Below are 24,212 nucleotides of genomic sequence, written 5' to 3'. Positions count from 1 at the left end.
CTGATGCACAACAGCATGAAAAAGACAATGGGGTAAATTTTAACTGAAAGCCGGGAAGGGAGCGGGGAGGAAGATTTCCGGATGTGAAACCTGGAAGGTAAGTGGGTGCCCGAGACCTTAATCAGGCCAATCAATTGCACTTCCGGGTCTTGCGCCCGGCAGCCAGCCTGATTGTCAGCTGGCTGCCTGTCAGCAGTGAAAGGAGCTGTGCAAATCAGAGATGGGGGCGGGAGGGGAAGAGAGATCATTGGGCTTGGAAAAAATTGGAGGTGGGGGGACCTGGACGAATCGGGAGGGGAGGTGGTCAGCAAGTACAGAGGATCGGCGAGGTCAGCAAGCATCGGGGATCGGGGAGGGCAGCAAGGATCGGAGATCGGGGAGGTCAGCAAGCATCGGGGATCGGGGAGGGCAGCAAGCATCGGGGATCGGGGAGGGCAGCAAGCATCGGGGATCGGGGCGAGCAGCAAGGATCGGGGAGGTCAGCAAGCATCGGGGATCGGGGAGAGCAGCAAGCATCGGGGATCGGGGAGGGCAGCAAGCATCGGGGATCGGGGAGAGCAGCAAGCATCGGGGATCGGGGAGAGCAGCAAGGATCGGGGAGGGCAGCAAGCATCGGGGATCGGGGAGAGCAGCAAGCATCGGGGATCGGGGAGGTCAGCAAGCATCGGGGATCGGGGAGAGCAGCAAGCATCGGGGATCGGGGAGGGCAGCAAGCATCGGGGATCGGGGAGGGCAGCAAGCATCGGGGATCGGGGCGAGCAGCAAGGATCGGGGAGGGCAGCAAGCATCGGGGATCGGGGAGAGCAGCAAGCATCGGGGATCGGGGAGGGCAGCAAGCATCGGGGATCGGGGAGAGCAGCAAGCATCGGGGATCGGGGAGAGCAGCAAGGATCGGGGAGGGCAGCAAGCATTGGAGATTGGGGAGAGCAGCAAGGATCGGGGATCGGGGAGAGCAGCAAGGATCGGGGAGGGCAGCAAGCATTGGAGATTGGGGAGAGCAGCAAGGATCGGGGATCGGGGAGGGCAGCAAGCATCGGGGATCGGGGAGGGCAGCAAGCATCGGGGATCGGGGAGAGCAGCAAGCATCGGGGATCGGGGAGAGCAGCAAGGATCGGGGATCGGGGAGGGCAGCAAGCATCGGGGATCGGGGAGAGCAGCCAGCATCGGGGAGGGCAGCAAGCATCGGGGATCGGGGAGGGCAGCAAGCATCGGGGATCGGGGAGGGCAGCAAGGATCGGGGATCGGGGAGGGCAGCAAGGATCGGGGATCGGGGAGGGCAGCAAGGATCGTGGATCGGGGAGGGCAGCAAGGATCGGGGATCGGGGAGGGCAGCAAGGATCGTGGATCGGGGAGAGCAGCCAGCATCGGGGAGGGCAGCAAGCATCGGGGATCGGGGAGAGCAGCCAGCATCGGGGAGGGCAGCAAGCATCGGGGATCGGGGAGAGCAGCAAGGATCGGGGATCGGGGAGGGCAGCAAGGATCGGGGATCGGGGAGGGCAGCAAGCATCGGGGATCGGGGAGGGCAGCAAGGATCGGGGATCGGGGAGGGCAGCAAGGATCGGGGATCGGGGAGGGCAGCAAGGATCGGGGATCGGGGCGAGCAGCAAGGATCGGGGATCGGGGAGAGCAGCAAGCATTGGGGATCGGGGAGAGCAGCAAGCATCGGGGAGGGCAGCAAGCATCGGGGATCGGGGAGGGCAGCAAGGATCGGGGAGGGCAGCAAGCATCGGGGATCGGGGAGGGCAGCAAGCATCGGGGATCGGGGAGGGCAGCAAGCATCGGGGAGGGCAGCAAGCATCGGGGATCGGGGAGGGCAGCAAGCATTGGGGATCGGGGAGGTCAGCAAGCATCGGGGATCGGAGAGGTCAGCAGGGATCAGGGAGGGCAGCAGGGATCGGGGAGGGCAGCAGGGATCGGGGATCGGAGAGGTCAGCAAGCATCGGGGATCTGGGAGGTCAGCAAGCATCGGGGAGGTCAGCAAGCATCGGGGATCGGAGAGAGCAGCAAGCATCGGGGATCTGGGAGGTCAGCAAGCATCGGGGAGGTCAGCAAGCATCGGGGATCGGAGAGAGCAGCAAGCATCGTGGATCGGGGAGAGCAGCAAGCATTGGGGATCGGGGAGGGCAGCAAGCATCGGGGAGGGCAGCAAGCATCGGGGAGGGCAGCAAGCATTGGGGATCGGGGAGGGCAGCAAGCATCGGGGAGGGCAGCAAGCATCGGGGAGGGCAGCAAGCATTGGGGATCGGGGAGAGCAGCAAGCATCGGGGAGGGCAGCAAGCATTGGGGATCGGGGAGGGCAGCAAGCATCGGGGAGGGCAGCAAGCATCGGGGATCGGGGAGAGCAGCAAGCATCGGGGAGGGCAGCAAGCATCGGGGATCGGGGAGAGCAGCCAGCATCGGGGAGGGCAGCAAGCATTGGGGATCGGGGAGGGCAGCAAGCATCGGGGAGGGCAGCAAGCATTGGGGATCGGGGAGGGCAGCAAGCATTGGAGATTGGGGAGAGCAGCAAGCATCGGGGAGGGCAGCAAGCATCGGGGAGGGCAGCAAGCATCGGGGATCGGGGAGGGCAGCAAGCATCGGGGATCGGGGAGAGCAGCAAGCATCGGGGAGGGCAGCAAGCATCGGGGATCGGGGAGAGCAGCCAGCATCGGGGAGGGCAGCAAGCATCGGGGATCGGGGAGAGCAGCAAGCATCGGGGAGGGCAGCAAGCATTGGGGATCGGGGAGAGCAGCAAGCATCGGGGATCGGGGAGAGCAGCCAGCATCGGGGAGGGCAGCAAGCATCGGGGATCGGGGAGAGCAGCAAGCATCGGGGAGGGCAGCAAGCATCGGGGATCGGGGAGAGCAGCAAGCATCGGGGAGGGCAGCAAGCATCGGGGATCGGGGAGAGCAGCAAGCATCGGGGATCGGAGAGGTCAGCAGGGATCAGGGAGGGCAGCAGGGATCGGGGAGGGCAGCAGGGATCGGGGATCGGAGAGGTCAGCAAGCATCGGGGATCGGGGAGGTCAGCAAGCATCGGGGATCTGGGAGGTCAGCAAGCATCGGGGAGGTCAGCAAGCATCGAGGATCGGAGAGAGCAGCAAGCATCGTGGATCGGGGAGAGCAGCCAGCATCGGGGAGGGCAGCAAGCATTGGGGATCGGGGAGGGCAGCAAGCATTGGGGATCGGGGAGGGCAGCAAGCATTGGGGATCGGGGAGGGCAGCAAGCATCGGGGATCGGGGAGGGCAGCAAGCATCGGGGAGGGCAGCAAGCATTGGGGATCGGGGAGGGCAGCAAGCATTGGAGATTGGGGAGAGCAGCAAGCATCGGGGGTCGGGGAGGGCAGCAAGCATCGGGGATCGGGGAGGGCAGCAAGCATTGGGGATCGGGGAGGGCGCAAGCATTGGGGATCGGGGAGGGCGCAAGCATTGGGGATCGGGGAGGGCAGCAAGCATCGGGGAGGGCAGCAAGCATCGGGGAGGGCAGCAAGCATTGGGGATCGGGGAGGGCAGCAAGCATCGGGGAGGGCAGCAAGCATCGGGGATCGGGGAGGGCAGCAAGCATCGGGGAGGGCAGCAAGCATTGGGGATCGGGGAGGGCAGCAAGCATCGGGGAGGGCAGCAAGCATTGGAGATTGGGGAGAGCAGCAAGCATCGGGGAGGGCAGCAAGCATCGGGGAGGGCAGCAAGCATCGGGGATCGGGGAGAGCAGCCAGCATCGGGGAGGGCAGCAAGCATTGGGGATCGGGGAGAGCAGCCAGCATCGGGGAGGGCAGCAAGCATCGGGGATCGGGGAGAGCAGCAAGCATCGGGGAGGGCAGCAAGCATTGGGGATCGGGGAGAGCAGCAAGCATCGGGGATCGGGGAGAGCAGCCAGCATCGGGGAGGGCAGCAAGCATCGGGGATCGGGGAGAGCAGCAAGCATCGGGGAGGGCAGCAAGCATTGGGGATCGGGGAGGTCAGCAAGCATCGGGGATCGGGGAGAGCAGCAAGCATCGGGGAGGGCAGCAAGCATCGGGGATCGGGGAGAGCAGCAAGCATCGGGGAGGGCAGCAAGCATCGGGGATCGGAGAGGTCAGCAGGGATCAGGGAGGGCAGCAGGGATCGGGGAGGGCAGCAGGGATCGGGGATCGGAGAGGTCAGCAAGCATCGGGGATCGGGGAGGTCAGCAAGCATCGGGGATCTGGGAGGTCAGCAAGCATCGGGGAGGTCAGCAAGCATCGGGGATCGGAGAGAGCAGCAAGCATCGTGGATCGGGGAGAGCAGCCCGCATCGGGGAGGGCAGCAAGCATTGGGGATCGGGGAGGGCAGCAAGCATCGGGGAGGGCAGCAAGCATTGGGGATCGGGGAGGGCAGCAAGCATCGGGGAGGGCAGCAAGCATCGGGGATCGGGGAGGGCAGCAAGCATCGGAGATTGGGGAGAGCAGCAAGCATCGGGGGTCGGGGAGGGCAGCAAGCATCAGGGATCGGGAAGAGCAGCAAGCATCGGGGAGGGCAGCAAGCATCGGGGGTCGGGGAGGGCAGCAAGCATCGGGGATCGGGAAGAGCAGCAAGCATCGGGGAGGGCAGCAAGCATTGGGGATCGGGGAGGGCGCAAGCATGGGGGATCGGGGAGGGCAGCAAGCATCGGGGATCGGGGAGGGCAGCAAGCATCGGGGATCGGGGAGGGCAGCAAGCATCGGGGATGGGGTGGGTCAACAAGCAACGGGAATCGGGGAGGGCAGAAAGCATCGGGGATCGGGGAGGGCAGCAAGGATCGGGGAGGTCAGCAAGCATCGGGGATCGGGGAGAGCAGCAAGCATCGGGGATCGGGGAGAGCAGCCAGCATCGGGGATCGGGGAGAGCAGCAAGCATCGGGGATCGGGAGAGCAGCAAGCATCGGGGATGGGGTGGGTCAACAAGCAACGGGAATCGGGGGGGTCAGCAAGCATTGGGAATTGGGGGGGGGATCAACAAGCAACAGTGGCAGGGGGGGGGGGCAGCCAGTGATTTCATCAGGAGTGTCCAGCCAGCAACAGAGCTCGGGGTGTGGGGGCATTCAGCCAGCAACGGAGCTCAGGCAGGGTGTGGCGTCCAGCATTGGAAGGGGGAAGAGAGGGGGTTCAGCCGATCGTGGGATCCTGTCAGCCAGGTGAGCTTGTTGGGCCTGGATGAAGCACTCCTGCTCCTCCGGGCCCACAAGCAGTGCGTTAAAGGCCCTCACCTCATGGTTCCGGCCCTTCCCGCCTGCTTTTATCTGACATGAAAGGGAAGGGATGGGAAACCCAAACAGGTATGGTTAAATTTGTTTTAATTGTACAATACACAAAATATTAAGTACCTCAAGTATCTCAATGAGGTCCATTGCCCTTTTAAGTATCGGCCCGCCGGCTTTAAGTGGGGACAGGACTTCTGGGGCTCGATTTTAGGGGCGGGTTTCCTGCGGGTTTCCAGCGGGGGGGCCCCGAAAATCCCGATATGCGATCACGTGACCGGATCGCGCCGCGATCCCGACCACTTCCGGGTTCCCCGATGACGTGCGGGGCTGCGTGCGTGGCCCCCGCTGGTGGGAATCCCGCAGGCAATTAAAGCCAGCGGGGTTCCACTTGAGAGTACTTACCTTGCTTGTTGAGGTCAGTTAATGAGCTGAATCAGCTGTCAAAAGAGGAAGTGTGGGATTTCACCTGCATGGCAGAGTGTTTCCCACACTGGGGGAAACAGTCTCTCTCCAACCAGGCGTGTTGCAGCCAGCAGCCTGTGGCAGGTGCCAAGGTGCACCCCACGGGGGAGAGCCCTCACCCACGCAGGAGGCCACCGCGTCACATAGGGCAACCCCTGCCCCCCACCACCCCCCGCCAAGCCAGAGGACAGACCGACACGAAACTGCAGCCCCAGTCCGAGGAACCACCCACCTACCCTGCACAACCCCTCAGACCAACACCTGCCAGATGGGTGGTGCGTGGACACCCTCGGAGGACGAACAGCATGACCAGCCCCAGCAGCCTCGCAGTCCACGCCGTCCGCCGCAGAGACGTGGAGCCCCCCCCCAACACGGTGTTGTTGCACGCCCACCTGCACAGCAGGAGGGAGGGCTACCGCAGAGAGAGACGCATCACAGAGGGCACTACCCTCGCCACAGGGTCCACAGACCGAGGCGCAGCTCCCCGGACCTCTCCGAGCAGCAGTCCACACGAAGGCACAGATTCGCTCAACATGTAGTCGTGGAGATCTGCAGGCTCTTTCATGCCGAGCGGCTCCTGGCTGGCCCCAGCACCAACTGCTTACCTGTCGCTGTCAAAGTCACCACTGCCCATCCACAACTTCTCCTCCGCATCCTTCCAGGGTGCAGCCGGCTACACCTCGGATGTCTCTCAGTCGTCTGCGCGGAAGAGCCCTGCAAATACACCTGCACCTACTCTGCAGTAACACGATGGGTGGCATCAGTGGTGGGTCCTCATAGTGATACCCAGGAGCGGGCATTATTGGACACAACAGACAGGATTCGCGGAGACATGGCAGTGGTGGTGCCAATATAATGTGTGCTGTTTGTTGCTCTGAAATTCAATATAGGTAACACCCATGGCAAACCCTCCGACACCCTTGTGCACCCCCTTCATGCTCACGAAACATTTGCCTTACGCTGCCTACTGCACATATGTGATGCATGCCCTGTGGCTGCAGCACAGGTGGTGGCAGGTTGAGTGAGGCTGGCCGTGAGGGAGATGCACGAGAGGGTGAGTATGGGATAGAGCCATGAGATTGTATGAGGATTGGGTCGCGTGTTAGTGGCAGGATGAGTACTGGCGAGGTGAGTAGGTGGAGGTAAGATGAGGATGGAGTTTGAGTGGGTATGAGGGGTGATGTGACAGAGTAGTGTTGGCGGTGCCGAAGGAGATGTGGGGTTGGGGCAGTGTTGTGGCAGACGGAGTGTAGGGGAAAGACTTCGTGTTCTCACTGTGGCTGACCTACTGAGGTCATTGCAGCGCCTCCTGCACTGTATGCAGGTGGGCGATATGTTGGTTGCGCAGGTGACCCCCTCTGCCACCTCGAGCCAGGCCTTCTTGGTGGCAGAGGCTGGCCGCTTCCTCTAGCCCGCCGGGTGCAAGATCTCTGTCTTCGCCCTCCTCCTCACCCCATCTAATGATACCTGGGGTGAGGCATCATTAAACTGGGAGCAGCCTTCCCCCTGGGCTGCTCCATGCTGTAATTTGTTCCATTGGTTGCAGCATTTGTCAGTGGAGGACTGCCCCTTTAAATAGAGCGCCTCCAGCTGACAGATCGTACTGCGCATGCGCAGCCCGCCCGACGCGCAGACCAGCAGCGCAGACCCCGGAGGAGCAGGTAATTGATTCCTATTAGTGTGTTGCCTGCTACGATCGCGCGGGCAACCCACTAATTTCACCGAGCATGTTGACCACACTCCCGAAACCCAACCCGCCGGAAACCCGCAGGCCTGGTAAAATCGAGCCCCTGGTGTCTGCTCTCCACACAGACAAACCTGCCTGGGTTAAACCCAGAAGTGGGCGTGTTGGAGCTGGGATGTGGTCCCACTCCGAAAACTTAGTATTTTCACTGCCCACCCGCCCCCAACCCACCCCAATCAGTTTGAATGCGCATGATGAACGCAATGATCTCATTGTTTTATCCATATTCTCTTAACATCTTGCTTATGGCTCCCTGGGTGCCGCCTGCCTACCATTAACTCACCCAAGTGCTCATTCTTCATGTGTGATTCAAGTAGGAAAGCATGTTGACCGTTGAATCCATTACAATGACCCATCCTCACCTCACCCGATGCCCAGACACATGCACTTTCCAACCAGGGCATTGATAGTGATCAGAAAAAGGGAACCCAGCCTGAATTTTGCCCTCCTTAGCCCATCCACTGAAGTCCACTTCTAAACACCTCAATTCAGCAAACTCAACTGATTTCAGCAGGGCAACGATGGACTCAATACCCCTTAGCAATTTGGCACTACCCTTCTCCTTTATCCTCTCTGGGTCACTGGCCTTCTCTTTTGTCCTCACACTGCATCAATAGTTTGACAGTGCGCCCAGGATAACACACAGATAACCCTTCAATAGATTTTTTGGAGCTACTGATTCCATCCCAAACCTCCACAGGATTCACCTCATATCCTTAACAACTGGCTGAAAGACACAAACTGAGCCTTGCTTTTCATACTTAAATTCCCAACTAAATTTATTATATAATGACAGTACAACCAAATAAATTATTATATATAATATAAATACACATATTTACAGAAGAGATTAGCTGTTATAAAGAAACAGACCATAATAAAGCAATACAAGGAGATTTAATTTTCACATAGACTTGGAGATGTTAAACAGCTCAAGTCATAAAGGCAGCGAATTTCTAAAGTGTATCCTGGACAGTTTTCTGAAACAATGGGCAGAATTTTAACATTGAAAAACGGGTGGGTTGGGGCATTCAAAATCGCAGCCGTTTCAGACCCGCCCCCAACCCACCCATTTCCGGTTTGCAGCGGGGTGGGACGAGGGGCGGGCGACCAACCCCCTCCCCAGAGGCAGGTTAGTGATAAAACCTTTCAAGGAGGCTGCAGGCCTCCATTTTTACTGATTTTGCAATTTCAACCCTTGGGGGACGGGATTCCCGGGAAGGCCGGAAACTGCAGGTATGTGCCTTTTTGGCACAGCTTGTGGGCCTGGAGGAGCAGGTGTGCTTTCCCCAGGCCCAGCAAGCCTACCCGCAGCAACCCCTCAACGATCACGGACACCCCCCAACCACCGATCGCGGACCTCCCCTCCCCCGATCTCCGACCCCCCCCCCCAACGATCACTGATTCCTGCGATGATCCCCGATTCACCCCCATGACTAACCCCCCCCCACCACCACCATGTTCCCCATGCCCACCCATGTCCCCCCCATCCATAGTCAAAGACTTGCCTGAAGACTTAACTTTTCACGTCCTCTCCCTGGTGCTCTCCCGTCTGACTGAGTCAGGCTGGTCTATTGGACGGCAAACCGACAAAAAAAAAGATGTCCTCACGTCAAAATCGTAAGGAATTCCGGGTTTCCCGTCCGCAATTTGACCCCCCTGCCCCCTTCCTGGCTCAGGGTCAAAACCATGCCCAATATGTTTTAGAACCAACAAGAGAGCAGGCCATTACTAATGAGTGATGAGCCAGGATTAATTAATAATCTGACAGTAAGGGAACAGTTTGAAAACAGTGTAGTTTGAGAAGGAGACAGATCCCACACAAACCAAGGTTTTAAACTTAAGTAGAGCTGACTTTGAAGGAATGAGATGTGAGCTGAACACATTAAACTGGGCTGAGCTGTTAACAGGTGAACCCACAGAAAAACTGGGAGGTGTTCCAAGAACTATTTAGTACAATACAAGACTAATACATAGCCCTAAAGAGCAAAATTTCAATTTGTACAGTTAAGCAACCGTGGGCAACAGGTAAGGTAAGATGCAGTATAAAGCGAAAGGAAGTGGCTTCTACAATGCCAAGAAAAGTGGTAATCCAGCAGACTGGGAGAAATATAGAAAGTAACAAAGGAACACAAAGATTATTTTATTCCTTTCAAAAGGGAATTGGATAAATGCTTGAAGGGAAAAATTTTTCAAGGCTATGGTGAAAGGGCAGGGGCATGAGACTAATTGGATAGCTCTTTCAAAGAGCCGACACAGGCACGATGGGCCGACTGGCCTCCTTCTGTGCTGTATCATTCTATGATTCCATCATTCTTAAGAGTTGTAATAAGGGAATACAAAAAAAAATGTGCAAGTAATATAAAGGCTAATGGTAAACGTTTTTATAAATATATTAAGCGTAAGAGAGTGGCTAAGGGAGATGCGGCCCATTAAAGACAGTCGCAGGTGATACTGTAGACAACAATAGACAACAAGGTAATGGCAGATTTATTAAACAAGTACTTTGTATCTGTTTTCACAGTAGAGGAAGAGGATACAATACCAGTGATAGAAGGGAAAGTAAAAATAAACCAAGATGAAGAGGTGCAGTGGAGTCTCACCAGAATGAAACCGGGGCTTTGAGGATGAAATTATGAGGACAGGTTGCATAGGCTTGGTTTGTATTCCCCTAAGTATAGAAGATTCACAGGTGACATGATCGAGATGTTTAAAATGTTAAAAGAATTTGGTAGTGTAGATACTGGGAAACTATTTTCTCTGGTGGTGGAATCAAGAACAAGAGGATATAATCTTAAAATTGGAGCTAGGCCATTCAGGAGCGAAATCAGGAATTTCGCAAAGGGTAGTAGAAATGTGGAACTCTCTTCCCCTGAAAGGCTGTAGAAGCTGGGGGACAACTGGAGCTTTCAAGACTGAGATTGAGAGATTTTTTTTGGTAAGGGTATCAACTGATATGGAACGAGGCGGGTAGTTGGAGTCGAGATACGGATCAGCCATGATCTAATTGAATGGCGGAGCAGACTTGAGGGGCTGAATGGCCTCCTCCTTTTTTAATGTTAGGAACATAGGAACAGGAGTAGGCCATTCAGCCCCTCGTGCCTGCTCTGCCATTTGATAAGATCATGGCTGATCTGTGATCTAACTCCATATACCTGCCTTTGGCCCATATCCCTTAATACCTTTGGTTGCCAAAAAGCTATCTATCTCAGATTTAAAATTAGCAATTGAGCTAGTATCAATTGCCGTTTGCGGAAGAGAGTTCCAAACGTCTACCACCCTTTGTGTGTAGAAATGTTTTCTAATCTCACTCCTGAAAGGTCTGGCTCTAATTTTTAGACTGTGCCCCCTACTCCTAAAATCCCCAACCAGCGGAAATAGTTTCTCTCTATCCACCCTATCTGTTCCCCTTAATATCTTATAAACTTCGATCAGATCACCCCTTAACCTTCGAAACTCTAGAGAATACAACCCCAATTTGTGTAATCTCTCCTCGTAACTTAACCCTTGAAGTCTGGGTATTATTCTAGTAAACCTACGCTGCACTCCCTCCAAGGCCAATATGCCCTTCCGAAGGTGCGGTGCCCAGAACTGCTCACAGAACTCCAGGTGCGGTCTAACCAGGGTTTTGTATAGCTATTGTGGGTATGGTCTATTGTATGTTTCTATACTTATCCAAAACAATACTGTCTCTTTTCATATAAAATCACTGCAGGATTAAAGTTGCTCAATGCCTAGAGCTGACTTAAACAGCACAACATCAGGAAGCGCCTTCACTCACCCACCTGAGATCTAACTTTAGTGGCTGTGTTGGCAAGGTACTGGAGCACCCTTTGGGCAGTGGGAGTGTACCACAGGGAGGGGAGGGGAGAAGAGGGAAAATTCTGGGATAAAATTAGAAAAATCCCCAATCCACGAAGGTAGGAGCTGTGGGAATGTTTTTACACACTGTTGCTGCCTCCTTTAGCATAAAATCTCGAATATTTAAAGCTGCCCAGTGCCCACAGAAATCTCTTTCAGTGCAGTCACTCTACTGGGTTGAAAGCTTTATCTGCTGTGGGCATGGTGGTGACATTTCATATTGGACATAATCTTAAAGCCCTTAGCCCACTCCAAGCAGTAATATCCACTATTATTCCAGTGTCTGTTCTGATTCACCATCAATGTGGGTGAGCTATTGAAAGACACCTGTAGACCTTGCCCAGGCAGGAGTCTTCCCCTTCAATAGGGGACAGGATGAAATTGTGGGATGGTGGAATGAGATGAGCCAAGTTCCCTGGGAACATTGAACCATCTCCTTCCAGCCATTCCATGTACTTCACCTTCTTTAGGGTTTTGAACCATATTTGTCTCTTTAAATCTACATCTCATTTTTTCTAGGTTAGTTTATCAGGTCCCCTACTCTACCTTGACGTCTGTACACAGGACATTTTCCGCTAAAGGACATGAATTCACAGCATCATTGGGTTGGGATGAGGGCCACTCCCATCCCACTACTTTTATCCAAAGGGTCAGAGCCCTCTTTTCCCCCTTCTCTCATTCCCCCCTTTCCTGAAAGCATTGATCACTTGCTGGGTTACAGGCCCAGGGCCACAGGCTGCCTTCTAGTACTTTGCTCAAGTGGCCATTCTTCACATGTGAATCCAGTCAATGAGTATCAGCTGTTTTTTTGACTAATGGAGGGTGGGTAGAGTCTAGCTGAGTAAGATCCTGTCCTTCCCCGACTTCTACACAAGCTCAGTTTCCAGAAGGGGTCACTGAACAGTGATTAGAAACTGGAAACCTGACTAATTTTTCCTCTCCCTAGCCAGAGGTGCCAAGGCTAATTGAAGTGACCCTACTACTGCCTCTGGAATAGACCATCACCTACATGCTCTGGAATGGACCATCCCCCACATGCTCTGGAATAGATAATCACCACATGCCCTGGAATAGACCATCGCCCTCATGCTCTGGAATAGACCATACCCGCACGCTCTGGAATAGACCATCGGCCACACGCTCTGGAATAGACCACGCTCTGGAATAGACCATCACCCACGTACTTGTGTTGGTGGATCAGCAGTTGGAGCCTTTCCAACACTTGATAGAGATTTGATCGGTTTCTTGCCCAAAGTCAGAGTGTGCGAATCACTTGTGCAGATGCTGCACTGGAAGGGTTCTCAGCCTGTGTGGACACTTTGCTGCCTCAGGAGGGTCTTCAGTCTGGAATAGCTGCTTCTCTCTGTGGATGTACTGGTGTGATGTCTTCACGCTGCTAAACAGCCTTGTTGAAAATAGTGCACCTTCACAGTTGCTCACCCTGTGGATGTACTGATGGCGGGAGAGGTTGGAGACGCTTCTGAAATTTGAGATGGCGCACTGGAACCACTGCTCACAATTGACTGGGGGGGAGGGGGGTTATGAAACTTAGACAGCTCGCTGAAGCTCTGCACAGTTAGAGCACTTCAATTGGCTGGTGTATCGAGAGCGCTAGGTGAAGCACTCCTGGCAGATATCGCATTGGAAGCGTTTGTCGTCTGTGTGGTTACGCTGGTGTTCCATGAGGTCTGATACATGTGTGAAACGTTTGTTGCAAAACTTACTTTTCTCATTCGTGTGAGTGTGCTGGTGCTTCAGTAGGCTCTTCGGTTTAGTTGAAAATCTCACACCTGAACTATTTCTTGCTTGTGTGGGTGCGCTGATGTACGAGGAGGTAAGATGACTGTGAGAAAGCTTTCTCGCAAATCTCACACCTAAAGGGTTTCTCTCCTGTGTGGATGCATTGGTGTTGTAGGAGATTCGCCAGCTGTGTGTAAGCTTTGTCACAAATATCACACTTGAACGGTTTCTCCCCTGTGTGAATACGCTGGTGTACTCGGAGGTTTGATGACTGTGTGAAAGTTTTCTCACAAATATCACACTTGAACGGTCTCTCCCCTGTGTGAGTACGCTGGTGTACCCGCAGGTTTGACAACTGTGCAAAAGCTTTGTCACAAACCTCACACTTGAATGGTTTTTCATCTGTATGAGTGCGCTGGTGTACCTGGAGAAACAACAACTGTGTGAAGGCTTTGTCACAAACATCACACCTGAACGGCTTCTCACCGGTGTGGATACGCTGGTGTATCAGGAGTCGTGACGACTTTGCAAAACCTTTGTCACAAACCTCACACTTGAACGGTTTCTCCCCTGTGTGGATACGCTGGTGTTCCACGAGGCATAGTGACCGTGAGAAGGCTTTGTCGCAAACCTCACACTTGAACGGTTTCTCCCCTGTATGGATACGCCGATGTTGCAGGAGAGTTGACGACTGGGTGAAGGACTTCTCACACACCTGACACTTGAAAGGCCTCTCACCTGTATGAATGCGCAGGTGGCTCACGAGTAATGACGCATGTGTGAAAGCCTGCTCACATATCTCACACTTGAATGGTTTCTCCCCTGTGTGGATGCGCTGGTGTTCCAGGAGACGTGAAGACTTCACAAAAGCTTTGTCACAAATCTCGCACTTGAACGGTCTCTCACCTGTGTGGATGCGTTGGTGTTCTAGGAGACCTGACGATGTCACAAAAGCTTTGTTGCAAACCTCGCATCTGAATGGTTTCTCACCCGTGTGCGTGCGCTGATGTTCCACAAGATGTGAAGATGTCAAGAAAGCCTTGTCACAAAGTTCACACTTGAACGGTTTCTTGCCTGTATGGGTGCGTTGGTGATGCAGCAGAGTTGAGGACTGTGTGAAGGACTTATTACACACATCACATTTGAATGATTTCTTTCCCATGGAGCTGCCCTTATGTTCCAGGAGGCACAACAATCACACTAAGGCTTTATCACAAACCTCGTACCAGAATTCTCTCTCATCTGTGTAGATGCACTCGTGAGCAGGAGATCCAATAGCCTTAGGAGGCCCGTCTCATGCACCTCACTATTTAACAGCCTCTTTTGTGGATGTGCCGGTGTTTCACAAGGCTTGATGAATGACTGAAACCTTTTTCACACACTTCACCCTTGAATCGCTTCTCACCTATGTGGATGTGTCTGTGGATTAGGAGCTTCACCGTCTGTGCAAAATTCACCGCTTGGGGAAACAGGAACTGCTTAAATGTATCAAAGTTCTCCTGACCGAGGGATTTTACTGTGGGACTATTCGTTGGGTGATGGTCAGGATGTGGTTTCTACTCCCGGTATTCTCTGTACAAGATATGGTTTAATTCGGTGTGATCCTTCTGTAAAACAATTTAAAAAATCATGATTTTCCTCTAATTCTCCGCTCTCTGCTGAAGGAGCTGACTCCTCACAGGAGGTTGTTCCACAATGAGTGTCAGCAAGTTATCCAAATATATCAGGTTATCAGAGCCAAGTCCCATGCTGCCCTCATTCCACACCCACACTTTTTCCAGCAGGGGGTCATTGGATAGTGATTAAGAGTGGAAACTCTTATTGGTTTTTATTCCCTCTCCTCAGGCTAGGGCCCTCAAGGTCCACAATATTAGGCAACCTGGTTGGATCAGCTAACACTGCACAGATTAAGAAAGAAAGAAGAACTTGCATTTATATACTGCCTGTCATAACGTCAGAACATCCTAAAGCACTCCACAGCCAATAAAGTACTTTTGAAATGTAATGTAGGGAAAGGTGGCATCCCAGTTTGCATTCAGCAAGATCCCACAAACAGCAATGAGATAAATGACCAGATAATCATTTATTTTAAAAAGTGATGTTGTATGAAGGATAAATGTTGGTCAGGACATCAGGGGAACTTTCTTGCTCTTTTTCAAATAGTGACAAAGGATCTTTCTACCTTGGTTTAGCGTCTCATCTGAAATGTCACCTCCAACATTGCAGCACACCCTGAGTATTCCACTGAAATGTCAGCCTAGATTACATGCTCAAGTCCCTCGAGTTGGGCCTGAACCTACAACTTTCTGACCCAGGAGTGTCACCACTGACACAACGCTAACACGACTGAGAGAAGCTGAGTCTTACTGTCCTGTATGGCTCAATACCATATCAGGCAGGGTTCTTAGTCTTTGTCCTTCACACTACCTCTGGGTGTAAATATTTTTCCCTCTTCGTGTACCTTTCCAGCTCCCAGGCTTTAAGTTATCAAATGAGTGCAGTTTACTGAAGATAACAGGGCAAAATGGCATTTGTTAATGTAAAGTGTCCAGTTATTTACAAACTCTAAAATTAGTGTCATAAAGGAGTTTACATTAGGTGGTGGTGCCACTGTGGGGAATGGGGAAGATGGGTTGTATTTGAGCTCTCAGAGAGTGTACGTGAAGTTGAAAGTCATGAAAATAAGGTGCTGTTGGTTTTTGGATTTTTAAATTGTTTTAAATAGATATTTTTGGCTCCTCTATTTTAGATTACTGTCATACATGAACCCTAGCTTGCTATTTGCTTGTGAGTGTCTTCACCTACCCTGATAGCGAGGTAAGTTTGACAGCAGGCTCCTAACAACCTGCCTTTTCCTTGTTTTAAGTATTGGTTCCATCCTGTGCCTCCAAGGGATCCTTCTTGTCTTTGACAAGTGACAAAATAGCTCTACATGAGACCTTATTTTATTTGGGCGAAGGAAGTTATTGAACAAAATAAATGAACAAGTAAAAAAGCAGGATCTTAACATATTTTACACAGTTATCAAACTTTGCCAAGTCTTACAGTAAAAAAACATAGTTCATATCTCGAGAGCTAAACCTTATCACTAGATTTGCTTTTTATCCAATGGTTCTTCAGTCCTTTCCTCACTAATTACAGAAGTTGTTGCTCCTATGCAATTCTCTTCCGAGTTCCAGGCAGAAAGGTTCTCCAGATCAAACTTCAAGATTTGAAAAGTACAGACTAATAAACACTCCCAAAACCAGGCTTCAGGAATTTAAATAACTACCTGTTTAATTCAAAAGGAGCTGCCCATCAGACACTTATCAGAACAAATCACACAGCCTGTTGGTGTGTGAATAATGTGGCTTGGCTCCTCCCTCAACTAAAGTGTACGGAGACTGAATAATATGTGATAATATTGTATAGTTAAGCTGACTAATGATTTTTGTGCCTGTAGCTGCTTTTCAACTCCCTGTGTACGGTGCCAGAATTAAAGGAGCCAATATCAAGCTAAAACTTCAACCAAAATATTTCATTTTTGTCATACTCCTTACCTTCCAAGAGATGTTTTCATGGCTCAACTAACGCAATAAACCTGTTGGTAGTTTGAAGGCAAAGGCCACCGTCAGAAAGTTAGACACATTGCAGTTGAGCGGCTACCTTAAACCTGACCCACCCATTGATTTTAAATTGATAAAGAGCATGATAAAAATATTTCTGCATGGTTCTGCCTCTACTACTTCTATATAATGACAATACCATGGCTTTTGTCACATTACTGCTCCCCCTTTGAAGGGGTTTTTGAGGATTGCTGTCTAGCCATGACTCTCTACTGACGAGATAATCTATCTATATTTCCATTCGCTTCATCTCTGCGATGGGCGATGTGAGAGTCACACACTTGTAATTCAGTGCTCACTGTCGGAAAGCAGCAGTTTTGTCCCATGCTGAATTTAACCAAGTCAGTGGATTGTGATCTGCATATACTGTGAAAAGGGCAGATTTACAGCTACAATCTTTACAATGCCCGCATGACAATAAGTTTCTTCCCAATCATTGAGTACAACAACATGGCAATAGCTTGTGGCTCAGATAAACAACAGGTACTCCTCCCCTTGATAATTTCTGTGACTCTGCTTGGCCCGTTTGCCAGATGCACCAATGTGAATACAAACCATGGAGTGTAATCTGGACTGAGATCAGGTCTGTACACAGCTCACTAAAGGCATCACTCATCCCCACAAGGTTTTTTTCCCATCTTCATTGTAAACCCTGCCTTCCATAACCGGGTCAGTGGCTCTTCAATAAGGAGCAGGATTCTAAATACTGCAATTGCATCTGTGTTCTACCACCTGAAAGTATCTAGCAGCTACTGGAATGTGACTGATGCAGTTTTCATCTTACAAACTCAGACAACAGCCGTAGGTATTGGGAAAGTGGAATGTACCATGGTTTCCTCGCTCAACGGGACCTGCCAATCATCTTTCATTAAGGTGATAGTTGGCAAGTTCTTGGCACCTCCCAGCTTCGCAAGGATCTTCTCCAGGCAACCAATAGATATGCATCAACTACCGTCTGGTCATTTAATCTCTGGTTCAGAACCTACACTATCTGCCCAGCCCTTTCTAATGGCTCACTGGTTATGGGTGCTGATTGTAACTGTACTCTGTCGCAACTTTTGCCCATTCTCTTGACAGGTCACCTGATTTAGGGTATAGATCCACATCCATAAAAACATTTCGCCAATAAACAGGCTACAGATGACAGCCCTTTGTACAACTCACCTCCTGGTGTGCAGTGAAAAGAATGCTGTGGGATACCTTTAATAATTCATTTTGGTACACCTGCCGTATGTAACACTATCTGTTGGAGCACTGATCGTTCTTATCCCATATACATTTGGAACTCCAGTACCTAATCATCCTTGTGACAGAACAAATCCCAACCCCCCCTCCACAACATGGGGATTGCAGTTAACCGTCACACTTATGGCCTGGTTACCTATTACCAAGTGCTTCCAGCAGGGTGGATCAGTCCCAATGCACAGCCCCAAGTTACAAGATTCCTTGTGTAGCAGTTCCTCAATCCTCTGCTCTGGAATTGGGCCCCTTTGTTCCGCTTCACCGCAGTCAGCCACCAGCGGGGCCGGCTGTGCTGATGTGTCCCCAGTTGGGTGTAGTCTTTCAGCCCTCAGCTGAATCTGAGTAACAATTCATGTTACCTCTCCCTTCAGATCTCATTCATTGCCCAGTAAGTACATCACCCATCAATGAATCCACCACGCCCTCCGATTGTTCACTTATCACTAAGGGTATGTCGATTACTCCTAGAACACCTTAATAGAAGCAGTTCACCCCTTCTTTTACTAACCATCGGGTAACAGTTATGGGCATTCGCAAGACACTGCACTCAGTGTCATGTAAGCTATCATTACATGACCCTTCACCACAACCGGGTGTGAGAATTGTTGTTCCGCATGTGAAAAAAGGGTTAACGCTTGCCCACTGAGTTCAGATCCCAGCTTTCCTGTCCATATCCCTCAGTCTCACTGAGTTTGGGTCCCAGCTTCCCTGCCCATATCCCTCAGTCCCACTGAGTTTGGGTCCCAGCTTCCCTGCCCATATCCCTCAGTCCCACTGAGTTTGGGTCCCAGCTTCCCTGCCCATATCCCTCAGTCCCACTGAGTTTGGGTCCCAGCTTCCCTGCCCATATCCCTCAGTCCCACTGAGTTTGGGTCCCAGCTTCCCTGCCCATATCCCTCAGTCCCACTGAGTTTGGGTCCCAGCTTCCCTGCCCATATCCCTCAGTCCCACTGAGTTTGGGTCCCAGCTTCCCTGCCCATATCCCTCAGTCCCACTGAGTTTGGGTCCCAGCTTCCCTGCCCATATCCCTCCATCTCACTGAGTGAGGGTCTCAGCTTCCCTGTCCATATTCCTCAGTCCCAAGCAATGTTTTGCCCCGCTAATAATTTGAATCCCTGAAAGAAACCATCTATGTCATCTAGTCCTTAAACTGGGGTCCAGATTTGATTTGATCAAACTAATGGCTCCTGCGTTAAGGGCTGGAAATTCCACACTCCCTCTTGATTTATTTTTGGGTTTCTTGTACCTTTCATTACTCTAGATATCTGACTTTGCTTCAGATTGTAGGTGCGTTCTCACTCCCTCTGTCCCAGAGAGAATTTTCACTTGCCCTGATATCTGGGTAAAATTCATACCATGCCCAGGTAATGAACAGAGACCCCTTCTCAGATGATTTCAGTGACTGGTCCTATCCCATATCATCACAGAACCCTCCTCGTCTTCGAACGATGGGAGTGTAATACTACACTGCACCTTGTCTTATCCTTTAACTTCCAAACACATTGGTTAAACACTGCTGGATCTAGTAATGGGAAATGAACCAGAGCAGATAAGAGAAGTAAGTGTAGGGGAACATCTAGGCAATTGCAATCATAACATAATAAAGTTTAAAATAATGATTGAGAAAGACATAAGTAAGACAAAGACCAAAGTAATCGATTGGAAAAAAGCTAATTTTGAGGGGATGGGAATGGAACTAAGGAAGGTTAACTGGAAAAAACTTTTGACAAGGAGATAGAACAGTAGTGGGAAATATTTAAAACGGTGATCAATAGAGTTCAGGAGAAATATATTCCTCTAAAAAACAAGAACAAACTAGCCAATAATGAAACACCATGGATGAATAAAGAGATAAGGGTAAAATTGAAACTAAAGAAAAAGGCACACACGAAGTACATAGTCAATAAAGGAAAGGATGACAAAAGGGAATATGAAAAGGTAGGAAAGAAGTCAAAAAAACAATTAGAAAACAAGAGGAACTACGAAATTAAATTATCAATGAATTTAAAAAGTAATAGTTAAGTATTCTACAGACACATAAATAACAAAAGGAAAATCAGGATAGGGATAGGGCCACTAAGGGATCCACAAGATAAACACACAGGTAATGACAGTGAAATGGCAGAAATATTGAAGTTACTTTGCCTCAGTATTTAACAGAGAGACTAACATGGTGGGCAGGACATTAGAAGAAGAGATCAAAAAAGATATTTAAGATCGAAAAGGGGGAGATAATTGATAAACTAATCAAACTTAGAGAGGATAACTTAGAGAGGATTGCATCTGCGCATGTTAAAAGAAGTTAGGGAAGAGATAGCAGAGGCGCTAATACATAGAACAAAATTCATTAGAAAAGGGAATAGTGCCAGAGGACTGGTGGGCAGCTAATGTGATTCCTATATTTAAAAAGGAAGAAAGAACAAGTCCATGGAACCATAGACCAGTTAGCTTAACATCAGTGGTAGGAAAGATAATGGAATAGTTACTCAAAGATGTAATAGAAAAACATCTAGAAAACAAAAATATAATAAAGAATAGTCAGCACGGATTTCAGAAGGGAAATCATGCTTGACCAACCTTTTTGAGTTCTTTGAAGCAGTAACAGAAAGAGTAGACAACGGTAATGTAGTAAATGTAATATATTTGGATTTTCAAAAGGCCTTTTGGATAAGGCACTGCATTGCAGACTCATGACTAAGGTCAAAGCATGTGGAATCAGAGGACAGGTAGCAGAATGGATAGCAAACTGGCTACAAAACAGAAAAGAGAGAGTAGGGGTTAAGGTTAGCTACTCAGACTGGCAAAAGGTGGGACGTGGCATTCCACAAGGATTGGTACTGGGACCACTGTTGTTCATAATTTACATTAATGATTTGGACTCCGGAATCGGAAGTACAATTTCAAAATTTGAGGACAACACCAAATTGGGGGGTATAGTTAATACGGAGGAGGACGGTGACAAAATGCAAGAAGACATAAATAAACTTGCAGAATGGGTGTGTAATTGGCAAATGAATTTCAATATAGATAAGTGTGAGGTGGTGCATTTTGGTAGGAAGAATAAGGAGGCCACACACTGTTTGGATAATAAGAATCTAAATGGGATAGAAGAGCAAAGGGACCCAGAGGTACAGATATACAAATCACTAAAAGTCACGCTGCAGGTTATTAAGGCCATAAAAAAGGCAAATCCAGCACTGGGGTTCATTTCTAAAGGGATAGAATTGAAAAGCAGAGAAGTTATGTTAAACTTGTTTAGAACCTTGGTTAGACCACACTGGGAGTACTGTGAACAGTTCTGGTCTCCATATTATAAAAAGGATGTGGAGGCACTGGAAGATAGGTGCAAAAAAGATTCACAAGGAATGATACCAGAACTGAGAGGATATACCAATCAGGAAAGGCTGAACAGGGTGGGGCTCTTCTCTCTCGAAAAATGAAAATTGTAAACAATTTTACAACACCAAGTTATAGTCCAACAATTTTATTTTAAAATCCACAAGCTTTCGGAGGCTTCCTCCTTCCTCAGGTGAATGTGGAACTGAAATCCTCGAACCTATCGCATTTATAAATCACAGAACAATGCCTGGTCATTACAGAGAGTCTTTTCAACTGCCCGTTGCCAAGGCAACCCAGTCCATCACCGGCATCTCCACATCATCGAAAAATGAAGGCTGAGGGGTCACCTGATAGAGGTTTTTAAGATAATGAAGGGTTTGATAGGGTAGATGTAGAGAAAATATTCCCACTTATGGGGGAGTCCAAACTAGAGGTCATAAATATAAGATAATAAATCCAATAGGGAATTCAGGAGAAACTTCTTTACCCAAACAATGGTAAGAATGTGGAACGGGCTACCACAAGGTGTAGTTGAGGCAAATAGCATAGATGCATTTAAGGGGAAGCTAGATATGCACATGAGGGAGAAAGGAATAGAAGGAGAGGGCTAGATGAAGAGGGGTGGGAGGAGGCTTGTGTGGAGCATAAACACCGGCATAGACCAGTTGGGCCGAATGGCTTGTTTCTGTGCTGTAGGCTCGATGTGACTAATGGAACAAGTGAACAGTATCATTAACAACATATATTTTACAGGAGTTGTTTACCTCAGTCAGTTCCTCGTGTGGTAAAAATAATAACTAGCACCTCTCTCCTGCGCTAAAACGAGAAATCAGTCATTCCTTACAGAGTGGTTCTTTTATTTTTCTCACCATCTATGGAAGCTATCTAGCCTGACAAACTCTCTAAGGTCACTCAAACTCTCTTCAAATGCTACAAACACAGTCACTGATTTGAAAAAGACAGGCTGTTATTAGAGATCAGGAGTAGAATTTAAATAAGTGGCTGCTCAATTGAAAAGGGCTGCCAATCAAACATGTGAACAAATCACTCAGAGATTGTAGACAAAAGTTCCACCCCTTACAATGCACAGAGGAAACTCTCGGAAATGGCACAGACCTCGCAGTTTTTGTGGGGGTTACACCCATGGGAGACAACTGGCCCACAAAATTTCAGGGCCCATATTTGCAGCAACTGATCTTTTAATGGTACTGCTGGGAATCTGAAACATCAACTGACTATTCTCTCTACAGATGCTGACTGCCCAGCTGTTTTTCCAGCTACTTCAATACCGAAGAAAATGAAGCTGGTTTTAACCCCAATGTTTCATGCCAGAATTAAAGGGACCAATATCAAGCTAAATTTTACACAAGAATTCGCCACTTTATCACAACCACATCAGTAGACTGGGCCCAGGCTTGGCCTGGTTTTTATACAGATTTATTTACAAGAAACTGGACAACATCGGACTTCTTTATACAGCAGGACTCCTCAGAGAGAATGGGCTCGATTTTAATCTTAAATTGCGGGGGGGGGGGGGGGGGGGGTGGGGGGCTGTGAAAATTGCAGAAATGTAGAGCGGATTCGGAGCCCGGCTCCAACCCGCCGACTTCCCCACAGAGGCACCTGTGTGCGCGCGCGCTTCCCGAATCCGGAAGTCCACTTGCAATTAAAGCCGGCAGGATGATAGTTAAAGAACCAAATGTACCTCATTGAGGTACTTAAGGCAATTTACTCGAGACAGTAGGTAGTTAGAACGATTTTTAACTTACCTGGGCGGCTTTCCCACGACTTCTGATTCACGAGGCGTGAAGGGCCGGATCAGGCAAAAAGAAACAAAATAAATTAAATAACAAACCATTGCACAAAGTTAAAACACAAAATCAACCTACATTTCCACCCTTCTCTGATGTCCGATGTCTCCCTCTTCGATCTCCCCCTCGATGTCCTCCCGATCTCTCCTTCTTCCCCCCCCCCCCCGATGTCCCCCCCAATGTCACCCTCTTCCCCCCCGATCTTCCCCTCTACCCCTCCGATCTTCCACTCTCCCCCCCCCAACCCCGGCGTTGCAGCTCGGGCGTGAAACCCGGAAAGAACTTTAATCACCATCAATTATGTTGCAATCGTGTCGGAAACGTTAGGCTTTGTTTTTATTCGGGTTTGCCACGCGCACCTTCACCCTCCCCGCTGCGAACCTGCCACCATTTCAAAATTGAGCCCAATGTCTCTCACTAGAAATGGATTCTCATCACTGGCAGGAAATCTATAAGAATCCTTAGACACTCTGCACCTCCCAGATAATCACAGCTCACCGTCTGAATATCAGCAACGACCCATGAACAAAACTCAGCCTGTAAATCAGAAGGGAAATGCTGTCCACAAATCCCAGCTTCCAATAAACACACTCAATATCGGACACTCAGCTCCAAACAGTTCAGTACAAAGCACTGAGTAAACAGGCCTCTCAGCTGGATCCTCTCACACAGCTCAAGGGGCATTTCTGTTCCCTTCCTGTTTCCCCACAGGATATTCAGACTGCCTGAACACCAATGGGTATTTTACTGTAAAATCTGTACAAACCCCATTCCAGCCCTCACCATCTCCTCTCCTCTCACTTTGTTTGCAGACGTAGGCAGGAACTGAACCTGCTGCAAAAAAAGGGGAGGAGAAAATCAGAGAACACTGAGTATACTTGTCTAATTGACAACTCCCATGACCAACTAGAACTCGCCCACACATGAAATGTCAATCACAACCTCTAGCCAATCCATCTGAGTTGAGAGCGGGACTTCCACTTCACACAGTAAAATCATTACAATATTAAAAGTAGTCACGATATCACCGGGTAAACCTTTCAAACTGCAGCAATTTAAAAGCTGGCCCAGGTGGATGCCCGAACTAGTGGGTACGGTAGTGTCGTGGCTATGTCACTAAACTAGTAATCCAAGGAACACATGTTCTGTGGCAGTTTGAGAATTTGAATTCAGTCTTAATAAATAGCTGGTATCAATAAAAGTGACCATGGATTTTCTGAACAAAACAGTGGT

At 50.0% G+C, this 24,212-nt stretch overlaps 1 protein-coding gene and 1 long non-coding RNA gene across 2 annotated transcripts in view; both read right to left on the bottom strand.

The window, feature by feature from the left end:
* Window positions 1–14,285, bottom strand: part of LOC137309454 (zinc finger protein 91-like) — a 52,826-nt gene extending 38,541 nt beyond the window's left edge. Inside the window, exon 1 of the mRNA XM_067977659.1 lies at window positions 13,049–14,285. Within this exon, the coding sequence (XP_067833760.1) occupies window positions 13,049–14,144 (1,096 nt within the window). The 5' untranslated portion in view covers window positions 14,145–14,285. The remainder of the gene's footprint in view (window positions 1–13,048) is intronic.
* Window positions 14,286–14,440: 155 nt separating this feature from the next.
* On the bottom strand, window positions 14,441–23,853 carry LOC137309459 (uncharacterized). The gene is made up of 3 exons (XR_010959833.1): window positions 23,763–23,853; window positions 22,938–22,959; window positions 14,441–14,589 (listed from the first exon to the last, which is right to left on the bottom strand). It is a non-coding gene; the product is annotated as an uncharacterized lncRNA (long non-coding RNA).
* Between the last annotated feature and the right edge of the window lie 359 nt (window positions 23,854–24,212).

Source organism: Heptranchias perlo, unplaced genomic scaffold, assembly GCF_035084215.1.
Source record: "Heptranchias perlo isolate sHepPer1 unplaced genomic scaffold, sHepPer1.hap1 HAP1_SCAFFOLD_164, whole genome shotgun sequence".
NCBI classification, from domain to species: Eukaryota; Metazoa; Chordata; class Chondrichthyes; order Hexanchiformes; family Hexanchidae; genus Heptranchias; species Heptranchias perlo.
Note: the sequence above shows the minus strand (reverse complement) of the source record. Positions and strands in the feature narration are given on the sequence as shown.